We start from the raw sequence: 14,943 nt of genomic DNA, 5'->3' as shown, positions 1-14,943 counted from the left end.
TTTGTATTAAAACATTTAACAGTAAAATCGGTGGCATTTGATACTCACATTAGTTCTTCAATAAAATTGACATTTGCATTTATTTTGTCGAATTGAAAAATTTATTCTTGTGGTTTTGGCCATAAAATCGCGAAATTTCCCCACTGTGCAACAGTCGGCTCAGGCCATGTGCCTTCGCCGGCATTCGCGAGTCGGGTCGCATGCGCCGAGTCACCACGTATCACACGTCCACACTAGCATATGCGTTCACGCTCACCCTTTCTGACGTAGAAGCACGCGGTCCTGGCTACCGTTTCACCCGTCCACATCAGAATATTCGTGCACGCTCAGCCTGCTCAGCGCATACTCATGCAGGTCTAGACCCGGCTTAACGCGGACCACTGAAGCCGGGATTGCAGCCCTTCGTGGATTCTGGGCCGCTTCGGGGCTTTGGTGGTCGAAGGGAGAGGGTGGATCGCTGCGGAGATGGATAGCTTGCGGAGGAACGGGAGGAAGTCGCGTTCCTTTGAGGTCTTGTTATACTATGGGGTTGAAAATATCGATAGCTCGCGTCCACTGACTGTTGGGGATGGGGGTGCAGAGGAAGGACATTGAAAAGCATGTAGGACGCTTGAGCCCACGTAATTTTCACCTGAAATATATTTGAAGAAGCGAAGGGGACTTGTGAATATCAAGGAGTTTCATTATCCATCTGCGCAGTACCTCTGAATATTTTTTAGATGTCCTTTAATATGTAGAAGAGTGGCTTTCAAATCCCCACTGAATCTGTGCACAGTGGGCTCTAAAGCATAGGTAGCTTCTGTATTTTTATTCCAGGTACGGGGGATTACAGCGTGCTTGCCTTGTAGATTTATAAAAACTAAAGGGACGAGTGGAACAGAAAGGGAAGAGAAAGAATTACGGAAAAAGCTGCCCCCTCGCGTATTAAATTGCACACTTGCGAATACTACAGAAAAACCACACTGCTTTTTAGTACTTAATCCAAATACAATTTGTTTGCATTAACCTCCGAGTATCTTCATACATCATTAGTATATCATCAGTATTAACTTCAACAGCGAATGAATATCCTGCGTGCTTATACTTCCCTCCGAAACCACCCCAATGAATATCAAGAGGCGAAGGCGACTCGATCGAGCTCCCACTCGTGCATTTGGATTTTATTATTCACCGTCATCGACGGCGACGTTGGAATCGAGCGTTACATCGCGAACGTAAAACATTCCAAGGCACGCAACGTCCCAGGATCCTGGATATTCCAAAAAAATTCCGTCGGAATGTAAATCGTGCACGTCGCATCGATCCCGGATTATAAATTAAAAACGTGCGCGTGTAAACTATGATCCCAGCGGCTAGCTACATCGCACGTACCGGTAAGAATTTTAATTCAACGGGGCTTTGACGGCGACGCGACCCGCTTAAAAATTCCGCGCCACCGAAATCCAATGAATTCCGTGGGAATATGATTTGCCCAGATTCCGCGAGGAACTCGCCGACCCGCTCGTCGATCGCAATCCAACTGGAAAGTCGATGGAAGCGAATGGAACTCCCCGTGCGTCCATGCGACGGCTGCTGTCGGAGGAGCCCTTGGACCTCCACCCCTCCCGCATCCCTCAGCTTCCCGACAAATTTATTTCCATGGAATCCCGGGTACCCCGAGCGATCTTCCTCGACTACTGCAGCGATCCGTGCAGGCATTCAGCCGAGTGCCTGGCGATTCGACCCAGCGCAGGGGTGCGAGCCACCCTTTATCGTCGACTTACGAGTTGCCCACTCAGGACCCGCTCGGCCATGCACCAAGTGGGTCGGTAAATATCTGCGCGAATGGTAATTGCGTTAAATAAACACACCGTGGACGGTGTACCTTGCAATCGAGCTACTTAAATGGCTGCCAGCTGACTCGGGACTGTTTGACCAAGTCTGCCACTTTCGAAAATCGGACGGGGGGTAGAAGAGCAGGCGACCGGGCGGGGGTCGCTCTCGAAACGAACGCGAATGGATAATTAGAGTTTCGAGTTTCGTTGGAAAGGGGAGGGAAGGGTTGGAATGGCAACGCGAGATCTCTAATAATCCCAAACGTAATTACGATGGCGAGGTGGATCCGGGGAATAGGTTGCTTTCGCGGTCAAAAGCAGACGCAAAAAAAAACCCTGCTCTTCGGCGAGAAGTTTTCTGAAATATCTCTGCTCCATCCCACTTTGCGCTCGCAGTTTGTGTCCCCTTTGACACGGTCGCGTTTTCGCCCTCCATCTTCCGGTCCAATTCCCCCTCTGCTTCTCGCAGCGATTTTTCCACAGGTAGTCTCGTGTTTCGATGTCTCTTGAAAGGATCTGGAGCAAATTAGAGCAACAGCGAGAGTCGCCGAGTTTCAAGAGGGTTAGGAATGTTCGGGAATAGTCTGGCATAAGCCTAAAATGATTTTAAGAAAAAGATTCTCCTGTGTCTCGTCAATTAAGGGGCAACGCCACGATGACAAGCCAAAAATGGTAGGATAACTTCGGAGGTGATTTTAAAGAAATTAATGCAATTTATTAAAAATGTAACATAAGGTTTTTATGATACAACCCCTGGCAGTAAGTTTAGAACCAGAGGGAAATGCCAATATTGTTTATATATGAAATGCAGCGGTACACATATTGAACGCACGATACTGTTAAATTGGTCTATTTGAAGTGAAACCACCAGCAATAATTATGAATTTCGTTTATTACGCAATAAAAAATATAGAAGAAGCAAAATGTTGCTCGGTAATACACGAAGCATGGAATGGACAGAAGTTCTAAAAAAAACAGTATGGAACATTATGAATTTGCAAATAAATTAAAGATAATTTATTCAATATTTACATTACTTAGTATTCTCTGCCATTTATACATGCATATTAGTTAGTCACTTAATGGCTTTCTTTCCTTAGAAAGAATGTTTTTCTTATCTATACATATCATAAGAGCCTTATGTTACCTAGATTTTTAAAGTTTATAAATTTCTTTAAAATCACCTCCAAAATTATCCTACGATTTTTGGCCTATCATCAGACTGTTACCTTTTAATCAAAAGCCAATGTCTGAGCACGAATTGGCTACGTTGCATGCGCCTACAACGCTCTCTCTTACATTTTTAACCTCCCTCCTATTCCCTTCCATAAAATGTCCCCTGCACCCAACAGAATCGACAGCAGCGCGTGGCGAATCGTAGCTAACGGATTGTTTCTCGTTTTTGGTTGCAGAGGCAGGAAGCAGGGCGCAGGAAACGACGTTACGAGCCGCACCGGTAAGTATTACAGAATCCTAATCGGTGCCGTTCCACCGTCGAGACGAGGGTCCGACTAATATTTGTACCTCTGCCAAATAGGAAACTACGGTGTACAGGGAACGTGCCCCGAATGTACCGTAAATCGTTTCTTACCACCGCTACCCCTGGCTCTTTTTGCCCCCCTCCCCCAAAACCGTGACAAGCCCCCGCGAAGCAGGGAATTCGCTTTGTTACGCGGACCAGCGTCCCCGCGCGACAAGAGCCCCAGCAATTTCGCCCGGACGCGTAATTACGGGACGCTTGCATCCGACACAGATCAGCGACGTTTCCCTCGTGCGTCTCGGAGGAATGTTACGTTTGATATTATCGATTTCACGCGTGGCATATTTCGCAAAAAAAAAAGGGGTGACGTGTGCTGTTCGCGCTGCGCGGAGTTTTACAACGGAAATGTTCGCTGCGCCGTTGGATCTAATTGCTCCGGCAGCATGTATTTTCCAGCAATTAAATTCCCCGTAATTGTCACCAGCAATTGGTTATCGATAAACCGTGAATGAACAGACGAACTTGCCTCCGTTCCCCCATTACCTCGCGCATTTTAAACAAATATTCCCGGCTCGCGTGTAACAGACGAATATCAATTTAAGCGTTCCGCAACAAGAACGGCCTTAATAAATGCGCCGGAACGGCCGCGCGAGACAATTAAATTTACAACACGCCCCCGCGGCGGGCAAACAAATTAAACGAATCTCCGGCGAAACGAAAAGAGTCAAATGTTAATCGAACGAACGCCGGTGGACATCGGGATCGACGCGAGCTCTAACATCGTTGCCCTGTTTAACTGCGCGCCGATATATCGGCGACCGGGCCGCGCAATAACGTTTCCGAACAACGGCCGGCCGGTTTTTATCCGGGAAATGTGGCGACCCCCCGGGGAGGATCCCGGATTGATAGAAAGGGGGCCGGGCCCGCGTGAAATGAAGCCGAAACAATCGTGGAAATTGGAGCAATTCGTACACAGGATCGGCAATGAGGTCGAATTAAATGATTAATCGGTTGAGTAACCTGGTAATGAGCGGCCCATTGTTTATTTGAAAGCGGCAACGAAGCTTGGTCCACTTGGCTGTTTTTAATAAAGATTTAAAATCGCGGCCATTCAAACCTCGCGGGCACCCAGAATTCAGCGTTAATACACGTAGAGATAATTAAACAGAATCGTAAACATCCTGCTCTCTGTTAACCCAAACAATGCCCCCCAGCGTGTACGCCACGGAAACTTGCGTTCCCCTCTTTCACCGAAAAACACACGGAGCGAACGCATCCACCGCGCGCAGGCCAACGTCCTCCGCTGTAGAATCCGCCCCCCCCCTCGAGGTGGCGTTTGAGCCTCCGTCAGTGGGACGTCTAACGATAATTAGGTATACTCGTAAATGAATTCATCGCGCGCCAAAGTGGCAGTGATCGATTTTTTGCAGCCTGCCGGCTACTGGGGGGTGAGAACGACCACGGCGAGCAGCCATGGCGACCAGGTCGGTCGAGGACATGCTTCTCGGCCGCAGGGTGAACGGGAGCGGGTCGAGCCGTCCGGGAGCGGGCGGCAGCAGGAGGCGGAGGTGGAGGTGGATTACGAGGGCGTGGAGGAGGCCGAGGACGAGTACGAGGACGAGCTGAAGGCCGTCGCCGAGTCGCACGAGGCGATGTCGAGGGACGACACTAAGAATTCGGACGTGTCGACGGCAGCTGGGGCTGGCGTGCTCGACGAGGGGCCCACCGCCGCCAAGAACTTCGACTCGCACGAGGTGATCACCGTCAACGAGTCCGACGAGGATGTCGCCTCCAACGAGGCGATCACCGACGAGCAGGTCGACAAGTACGACCCGGAGGTTCGTGCTTTCCGATTCTTATTGTTCGCCGAGCATTGTGCAGCGAGCTTTAGTTCCTTGGGGATGTTGAGAAGGTGGGGATCTTCTTGGGAGAGTAGTGACACCTTTGGATGCCAGTGGAAATTGTGCAAACTTTCTGTTCCGTCTTCGTTTGTAATTATTATTGCTTGGGGATGTAGCTAGGCTCCTCGCGCTTGGTATTCCAGTAGTACAGCTCGACGATTACTCAGACATAGCGCGTGACGCTGGCAGACGTGCATGGGAACGGTGCGGGAGGACTTCAGCCGCATCTGGTGAGCAGAGTTCGCGGGCTTCTTTGTGTCTGCATAGGTGGCTGAGAATTGCTATGTAATTTTGTCGCGAATCATTGAATCCTCCTGGAAAATTGCAGCAGTGGGAAGCATGTAGATATCGATAGCTCAGTGTTCATCTACGTCTTGAAAGTACTGACGGAATCTGTAGAGAGGAATTCTGGTGAAATCTCTAGGAAAGGGCTCCTGGGCTCCTAGTGCACCTCCAAACTCTAAGTACCTCCCTTAAGTAAAATCTCACACAAGCCACGCGACTATCCAGCCGAACACACGGTCTCTTAAGTCAAGACCTCTTAAACGCTCGGCAAGCGGTTAGACCGCCTTGGCCCGGTCAAGAAATACCGCGTCTTTGGGACTTTATTTGTGAATGACGAAAACACTCTTTTCGATTAAAATCTTTCAATAAAGATCGAGACCTTCATTTTTACCTGACTTTGGCGTAAATAAAGCTCCATTTTCTTACACACGAAGCTGAGCTTTTTGCTTCAAACTGTAGCTATTTGGTTATTTCCCAACGAATCGAAAAAAAATGGAACGTCGGCTGATTAATTATTTTACCAGTATAATTAATAATCATCCTTCAAAAATTAAAATAAACGAACTTCTTAGAATTATATATTTACTCATTGGAATACTAATCATTATAGTAATAACATATATTTATTTGCCAGATCAAACAGAATTTTACTTAAACGATAAAATTAATTTTAACAAAACCTTTATTTATATGATTTATATTTTCCCACTAAGAATGATAACAACTATTACAATTTTAAACCTGTTATACTGTTTAATCTTAACAATTAAAATGTGTTCGTCTAACTTTGGTTTTCAAGAAAACTTGGAAAAAATAGTATACATTATTCAAAGAAAAATTTTAATCGATAAAGGTGTTTGTGTCACTCAGAAATAAATTCTCAAAGATGGGGTGTTTCTTGACCTGGCCAGGTGGTCTCACCCCTTAAGTAAATGCTCGCACCCAATAGTCGACAGATTCGCGGAAACTTTTACTTCTCCAAAAATCAGCAGAGCCACGCTAATACCTGCGCATTCAGGTCCCCTATCGAGACTTACGTTTCGTGGAGCAGGGAATTTCCACTGATTGAATAGCAGAATCGATAATAACTGTTCTGCACGCGTGACACTGCTGACCCAGTTCCTGAGCTAGCATTCAGCAGAGCCTTGACCACTGTTTCGTCGTGAGGTTTCACGGGACAAACCCTGACCCGCAGGCGGCACAACCCTGACCTACCCCTGGTCCATCTCTCACTTTATTCACCCACCCTATTTACGATTCACCTGGCTCCGCGCCAGGATAACGTTAACCTTACGGTAGGTCTCCCTGTGCGCGCCTAGACGCAACGTAAATACGAAATTCAAACTCGATTTTCTCGAAAAGGAAGCGTGATATCAAAAAATGTTACTCTTTCTTTTCGACTTCTAACAAGTAAATAAGTCGATAAGGAGGAATACAATTTTTCGATACCGCGCTTCATTTTCGAGAAAATCGACTTTGAAATTCTTCACGCTCCATCCAGTCGCGTATAAGAAGACCTACCTTTGTGCCACCCTTTAACCCTTTAAACAAGCATAAGCAAAATTAAATGCACCCAACCAAATTCCCCGACCCAACTTGTTACTGAAATCGAACAATATCGAACGTCTCCAATAGACCTTCAAGAATCTGTATTCCACTGCAGTAGCAATTACTTCCTCGACATTCAGGATCGTAATCGTCGAGCTCGCCTGTGTCAGGAAATGTTGAAGTTTCGGTCCGCCGAGCGAGCAGGGAACAGCTTCATCGACTTGCCCCGTCACCGTGGAGAATGTAAAACGAAACAGAAAGGAAGGGCGGCGGGGGTGGGAAGGGGTGCAGGGTGAGTTTGATGGCGACTCGACTTAAAGGCCATTCTGCTGGAAGACAGCACCCCCCGTCGTCTAATGTTTATCGGCGCAGTATATAGGGGGGGCCAGTTTCGTCGGACTATCGGAAAGTACTTTGCATCGACAGAGGCCAAGGGCTGTTTCGCGATTGGAAAGCCATTTGTAACGTCTTAAGAGGGGGACCGTACATTTTAAAGGCGCTCTATCTGTCTTTCGGCTACGTGTCCTGCGACAAGACGCTACGGTATCGAGTGGCTTTATAGACGTTTCTTTTAGCAACGAAACGGGTCACGGTTTTATTGCATTCCTTATTTAAATCCACGGTCTCGTGCGAACTGCCTGTCGACCGGGCGAATGAAGATTTCCAAGTCGAGGGGCAGAATCGTCGAAACCGTCGGATGAAAATTGCTGCGCAAGATCGAGCGGGGGGTGTCTTCGCAGGTATGACCCAAAATGTGCTCGCGCGGCGCGTAAACGGTGCGTCTCCGCTAATCGAGTCGCCCAATTATCTCGTTAGGTAGTTTGCGAACCTTGTTTTTCATCGGAGCAACCGGGGAATATTGAGTTGTCGGCGGAACAAGTCCCTTCTGCAAACTTCTGGCCCGGGTCACGGGCGAATCGCAGTTTACATCCCCCTTCCCCAGCAACCCTTTACTCCTTTCTTCCCCGCTGTTTACGTTCAACATTTTTTGCGTCTCTCGGTTCCTCGTTGTTTGCCCGCGGGGGTTTGTCGACGATAAAACTGAATAAACCCGGCCACGGTCTCGCCACTAATTCGCGTATTGTGCGGCTTCGAAAGGGTAGGTACGCTTTTTAGGCGAAAGCTGGCCTTGATGAGTAGACACGAGTTAATGGGGGTGATAGTTCCGATCGGAATGGATGGGGGATGAATTTCGGATGTTTCTGATGGTTTCTCTCTGGTCAAGTAAATAGGGTTGTAAGAAATTATTGTCGGTATTATATCGACTTCAATTTCCTGCACAGTATTGAGAATGGTTTTATAAATAGTAGGAAATTATTGGAGTTGATAGGTTTTAATTACGTTCTAAAGTCATTGTAGCGTCCCAGCGACACCATGCGATCCGTGGCTGTTAGTGCTCGCCAGCGCCACCAGAGGTCTAATCTTTCTAACTCTTTCTCGCAAGTGCTAGGTGCCAATCTCGTTCGTATACAGGGTAGAGGAGCCAATTACTGTGCCCTGTTTCAGGGCTTCTGGAGTTTTCGCTAGTAAAAATAACTTCAGCAATGTAATTGACCTTTCTTAAGAAGTTAAAGATAAATTTAAAAGTTTCTTTTATCGATATAAACTTTCTCACGAAACAAATATCAAATTAATATTAAACATAAATAAAAGTTCTCAAGTCAGTTACTGCGTGCCTACAATCTCCAAAGATCAATTAATGTGCCTCAGTTACTGTGCTTCCTCCTCGAATTCTGTGCTGCATAATTATTTTGCCCCCTCCCTGAATACTGTGCTGCAACTATTGAGCTCTTTCCCTTAACACTGTGCCCCAATAGCTGTGAAAAATAAAAATTTAATATTGAACATACTTTAATAAATTTTAATAGCGTTATATTGATAATAATTTAATTAACCTTCGAAAAGACGGGCTGGTTTTTTCATAAATTTTACAGAAAACTTCGCGAGTTCATTATCAAAAAATTGAAATTTTTTTTTTAGTATTTTAAGAACTTCTATGTATTACATGTTTAATTTTAACAAATAAATAATTAATTGAATTTCAACAAAAAAAAGTTTAATATCTCTTATTCGATAACTATAAAATTAATCATGCTTAAAAATTGAAAAAAATTGAATTAATTATTTATTTATTAAAATTAAACATGTAATACATAGAAGTTCTTAAAATACTAAAGTTCTTAAAATACTAGTTCTTGAAATACTAGAAGTTCTGAAAATACTAGTTTAATATCTCTTATTCGATAAATATAAAATTGATTATGCTTAAAAAAGCATAATTATAAAACTAATTATGCTTAAAAAAGCATAATTATAAAACTAATTATGCTTAAAAAAGCATAATTATAAAACTAATTATGCTTAAAAAAGCATAATTAATTTTATATTTATCGAATAAGAGATATTAAACTTTTTTTATTGAAATTGAATTAATTATTTATTTCTTAAAATTAAACTAAAAAATAAATAAATAAATAAACTAGAGACACAGTAATTAGGTAGCTTACAGTGTTTGGCTCCTCTACCCTATACAAGTTCCAAGTTTATTTCCCTCAGTCTCCATGCGTCTGAATCAGAGTCCCAAGACAAGAAACGCACCGCCTCTTCTTTCCCACCTCGGTCCTTAAAAACGCGAATGTACCTGCCCCGTTACACCTCTGAGAAAAACCATTCCTTAAACTGAAAAATCGCAGGTGGCCGAGCTGCTGAAGTACAAGAAGAAGCGGAAATCGAGTTCACTCGAGGGCAGCAGGGCAAAGACGAAGCGCGTGCCTACCGTGAAGAAGGAGCTGAGCACGCAGAGGGAGATCCTGATAGGAAGCAACAACGAGACACAGGTGCCTAAGAGCCTGGTGCCGCCGGAGGACACCCCGAATCGTCTGAACGAGGAACCGGAGGCTGTTCGAAGGAGGAACGTCGAATCGACCGAGGTGAGCCTCCAACAACAGCAGCACAGCGCATCGTCGATCATTATCAGCTGTTGAAAGACATCGCGAGACTCTCTCATTTCCGCCTGGCTGGCACGATGAATCGATTTCCCGCGAACTTCTGTCGACACGTCGAGCGAGGAACGCCCGAACAACGTCGTCGATGGTCAAGATAATCGTGAGAGAAGTCTTATTTCATCGCCCGAGTTCCACAGGAATGAGAAAGCTTACGATCTTGCTAGAGCTCTTGGAGATGGCGGTTCTTCCCGAAGTAACCGGACGACGATTCTGTTCGCAGTCAATCAAATCGGAGGACCCGCCAGGGTACTCCGAGCGATCCTCGGGCGAGGGGGAAGTCCCGGTGGACAATCGATACTCGGGATCCGACCCGAAGAGCCCGAAGAAACTGGACAAGAGGCAAGAGACTGACCTGGCGCGCTTGAAGTCGCTGCTGGCTGAATACGCGTCCGAAGAGGAGCAGAGGCAGAAAGTTCGCGATTCAGGGGTGAGTTGGACGACTGACTTATACTCCTGCTTCTCGATAATTAATCGTTGCTAGCTGCGCATCTCCGGTCCTCGTTATTACTTCGTTATTAGTTTGTTATTACCGTTGCACTGGAATATTCACGAGAGCGTGCCGATTTACCCGCGAGGTGAAAAGTTGCCTGCTGCAAAATAGGGGGGGGGCACGATCAAAAGATTCGTCGAACCGAGACGGAACTTTTGTCGCGCAAAGCGAGAACAATGAAGGGGAAATATTCATCGTGGCCCGTGTTCCGCGCGAGCGATCTCAAAGGGCTGCGAATCCGCAATCGATAGACCGGCCTGCAGGCCCTTGGCCATCGCGTCCCTGGGCCAATAGCCAAGCACCCTACCCAGAAGTTGGATCGTCTTTCGAGCCACCTGCGGCAGGACTTTGATCCTCGGGGACGATCGGGCCAATCGACAACCCCCGAGAAGTGTCTTCATAACGAAACTGCTGCTGGCTGGCTCCTCCTTCGAGTAAAGATTGAATTCTGGATGCCCCGTTGTTCTCGTGTCCCTCGGAAATTATTCCGAGATTCTCTGCCCTTTACATATGCAGATTCTGAAGGGGAGTTAAATTCATCCTCGCAAACGCTACCAATAATACCACCACCCTGTTCCCTCCTCCGCGCGGAGCTGCGGAATTGTTTCCCAGATTGCTCGCATAAAAATTCAAACACTGCTGTGCTCTCGGAAGAGCGACACGCGGGACGGGTGGAATCGTGTCAGGTACAAACGAGAAAGTTGCCGGGGAATGATCGAGGGAGTGAAATGTGGCACGATGATAAATGCCGGCTGCGCTTTCGGCCCGGTTAACCACCGACAACTTTTCCTTTATCGCGCAGAGACAATGTCGCGCTTCCTTTTCTTCGACGCCGGCACCACGTCGCAGCGATTTGTCCCTGTCCCACGCACAAAACACGACGGATACTAGGGTGGCTCTTATTTTCGACTTTTGAATTTTCTTCGGGGCACCCTCCGGAATAGTTCCAAATAATTAAAAATAAATCCGTGTAAAACTCGGGCCCGATCGGATAATGGGAAAGGGTGCCTCTGGGCCCTTAAATATTTAAATCATTATTTAACAGCTCGCGGAGTCGATTTTATATAATATCCTCCAAGGTATTTATTAAATAAAAAAATATGTCATACAAAAGTTGTAGATCCGGACAAGGAGCAACTTTTATGTTGTATTACTTTTTCTCGTGCGACAAACAGTTTTCGAAAAAAGTCCGAAAGACTAAAAAAAAAATTTGTTTCTTCAAATTTTGAAAGTTCAAATACTTCTGGAATACTTTTTATTTATGAAGGCGAACAAGAAAAATGGAATTTTTATTTTCGAGGACTATCTTTTAAACATTTAAGGGGGGGGGGGCATATACCGAAATATGCGAAAAAGAACAAAATTGTTTTTTCTTATTTTGTTTATTAGTTTTTTTATCTTATTAGTTTTTTGTTATTTTCAATGTTGTTTTCATATGTCATGAATGTTTCCTGAAAACTTGGACCGAAATTCACGAATATATCGAAGATATAGTCTCACATTTCGATATTTTTGCGAAGATATAGAGTCTGTATGTTCGATATTTTTGCGAATTATGATGATTTAAATGTTTAAGGGCCCAGGGGCACCCTTTCTCGTTATCCGATCGAGCTCAAACTTTACAGGGATTTTTTTTAAATTATTTCGAACTATTCTGGAGGGTGCCCCGAAGAAAATCTTGAAAAAAAATTTACCAAGAGTAAATAACAGCCACCCTAATGGATACGCTTGCACCCTCGAAAATCCCACGGAATCACGGTTTGTCCCGCGGCGCATAATTCTGCGAACGAATAAAAGAAACGCGAGGGATGCGAATAGTTCGTCTTTTAACAATTACGAGGAAGGGAGAGTAGAAGAAGCTTGAAGAATTTATTCCTCGTCGTTGGGAGCAGGAATTAAGATACCCGCTCCCCTTCCTCCACCCTCCCGCGTTTTCCCCAGCGATGTTCCCCTAAAATTCCCGCATTTCCTGCGTCTGAGAGCTCCCCTCGGTTCCCCGCCGCGCGAATAAATTCCACGGCGTTCTTTGAGGAAGATCAGTCCCGCCTCGGTTTCATTATCGTCATTACCGCGTCACAAAGGGTGCGTTCTCCCGGCTAATTCGATATTCTTAACGCGACTGGCTGCAGCCTTCCAGTTATCCGCAATTGCTGCGACAATTGGATCCGTGGGCGACCAGCGTTTTTGTCACGTCTCCCGTTCCTGTCTTGGTGAAGCTTAAACGGGGCTCGTAAGGAATTCCCTGTGCACGTTCCGCGGGGATGCCGCCCCGCTGATTGCGACAACAAGCTGCAAATGGAATTCGCCACTGAAAAGTTTACGCGGGTAGTCTGCGGCAGACGGAGCGCAGACACGCGGGGAGGCAGTGTGTCTTCCCGGGAATGGAAATCGAATTGAGTAGTTTCCGGGGCACGGGGGTGGTTGCCCCTGCAGCTTCTGGGAAATGGAAAGGGCCGGCTGGAGACCTGATGGTGGGGATGACGAAGGAGATCGGGGAACAATGGTGGACTGAACTCTCGCGATGGTTTATGATCAAAAGAATTCACTGATTGTGAGTAGAGATACAGAGGAGTGAGAGTTTGTTGTGGTTTGAGAGGAAATCCTCTTTTAAGGGCTAAAAACACAGCATACTTTGGGAATTTTTTTTTTGAGAAACTAGCAATTCGATTCGCCTGAAATTTGGAACAGGTTTCGATGCATCTTTGAAGATGTTGCAGTTTTTTTTATATTAGTTTTTAATCATAAATATAGGAGTTATGCATGCTCGACCATCACGCCGCGGAAAATTCGTAGTTCGCTGGCGCGCGTGTTTATCGTCCAGGTAATCTGCAACAGAAAACTGAAAGTTTCTCTTCAGTTTGGTGAACCAGACTACCGATAAGTTACATCTATACTTCTCTCGCTACATAAGAAAATTGGCGCAGAATAGGATAGCGAAAATTAACGGTTCAGATCCTTGAGTTTGAAAACTCACCACTCTCCTGGATAATTTTCTTCTTTTATTCTGGTTGATCCTGGTAAGATGTGCAAACGCTCCACGACTCACGCGAGGAGACATTCTCTCCTGAACAGTTGAGTTGCACGACTATCACTCGTGCGTTGATGGAGCATCATTGGCAAGCAACTGTGACCAGCACCTGTGAAAGGGGAATTTTCCTCTCGCGAACCAAGTGCATCAGGCTGTCGAGGATCCTCCGTCGTTTTCGTGGGAATAAAAGGCGAAATCGGCGCCCCTCGAGGGAAGACAAAGCGCGAGGAAGGTGACGAGGGGTGTTGTCGCGAGCTCGCAGCCGGCTTAAAAGCCCGCTCTTCTCGCGACGGCAGATTGGACGCGTTCTTCCGCCCTCGCCAAGATGTCCCACGCTCGCTGGGTCCATTATCGTGCCAGCTACCGGCGCACGCCTCTCGTCGGGGGTGTTGCTGGCACAAAGGGGCGCATTCTCACGGCTAATTCGATATCCCTCGCGCGAGCCGCCTCGCATGCAGTCGCAGCCGCTCTCAATTGCCCTGGCTATTGAATCAGCTCGAAAGAGAGCGAGCGGAAAGCGAAAAGGAGAACCTGCAGGGACGAAGAATGGAGAGTCCGTTCATTAGGCAGGCGAAGAGGAAGGACGATCGGAAGACAGAGAGGCAGAGAGAGAGAGAGAGAGAGAGAGAGAGCAGAAAGGATTCTAGAATCGCAGAGAGCCTAGAGTGGAAGGATATAGGGTGATCTTTATTAGTCGAGAAGCTGGGAGGAAGAGGAAAAGAATTATGTACGACTTTATTGGAATCACGGAAAGGAGAGGAAAGGGATGTTCGATTTTTATCGACATAACGGTTCGACGAAGATCAACGTCGGAGGACAGTACCGAGAAAACAGGCAGCCCCGTAAATTTTCGTATCTCAGAAAAACGGATGGGGCATCGGTACAGCGTAGAAGATCCTGCAGAGGCAGAGAGGAGCTACATTAATTTCCATTAAAGGGAGGGATCAGCTGTAAAGACGCAAAGAGAGAATGTAAGAAGGCAGAGTTTCTCGAACCGTTCCGCGAAGGAAAGTGCATCCCTCGGAGGATGCAGGGGCGAGAAAAAGCGGGAATCGGGGACGCGAAACGAAGCTGTTAATCTTAATTCCCTTGATTTACGATCGCCAGCTGGAGAGGTTCGACGCGAAATAGCGAGCGGGGATGTTTCGAGCGGAAATTACGAAGGACGACATCCGGAAGGGACGCTTGTGACGTCGGCTGTCTCACACGTGGAACGCCCCTTCGGGGATCGATCCGCCCCTATCGGCCGCCTCCCGCTGAAGAATTCAGCTGCTGTGATTGCAGAGGACGCCGGACGGGAAGACGAGCCGTTACTTAAGGCGTCGATAATAAAGTCCATCCAACCGTTCGACGAAGAACTCACTCGTGAATAATGGCACGGAATCGCGCGTC

The 14,943-nt window shown here is 46.5% G+C and overlaps 1 protein-coding gene across 2 annotated transcripts in view; it reads left to right on the top strand.

The window, feature by feature from the left end:
* LOC143368588 (uncharacterized) overlaps window positions 1-14,943 on the top strand; it is a 179,421-nt gene that overhangs the window by 147,687 nt on the left and 16,791 nt on the right. For both annotated transcript variants that reach the window (XM_076811465.1, XM_076811464.1), the window contains 4 exons: window positions 3,227-3,270; window positions 4,725-5,132; window positions 9,722-9,958; window positions 10,254-10,460. In XM_076811465.1, coding sequence (XP_076667580.1) covers window positions 3,227-3,270; window positions 4,725-5,132; window positions 9,722-9,958; window positions 10,254-10,460 — 896 coding nt within the window. The remainder of the gene's footprint in view (window positions 1-3,226; window positions 3,271-4,724; window positions 5,133-9,721; window positions 9,959-10,253; window positions 10,461-14,943) is intronic.

Source organism: Andrena cerasifolii, chromosome 4, assembly GCF_050908995.1.
Source record: "Andrena cerasifolii isolate SP2316 chromosome 4, iyAndCera1_principal, whole genome shotgun sequence".
NCBI lineage: Eukaryota > Metazoa > Arthropoda > Insecta > Hymenoptera > Andrenidae > Andrena > Andrena cerasifolii.
Note: the sequence above shows the minus strand (reverse complement) of the source record. Positions and strands in the feature narration are given on the sequence as shown.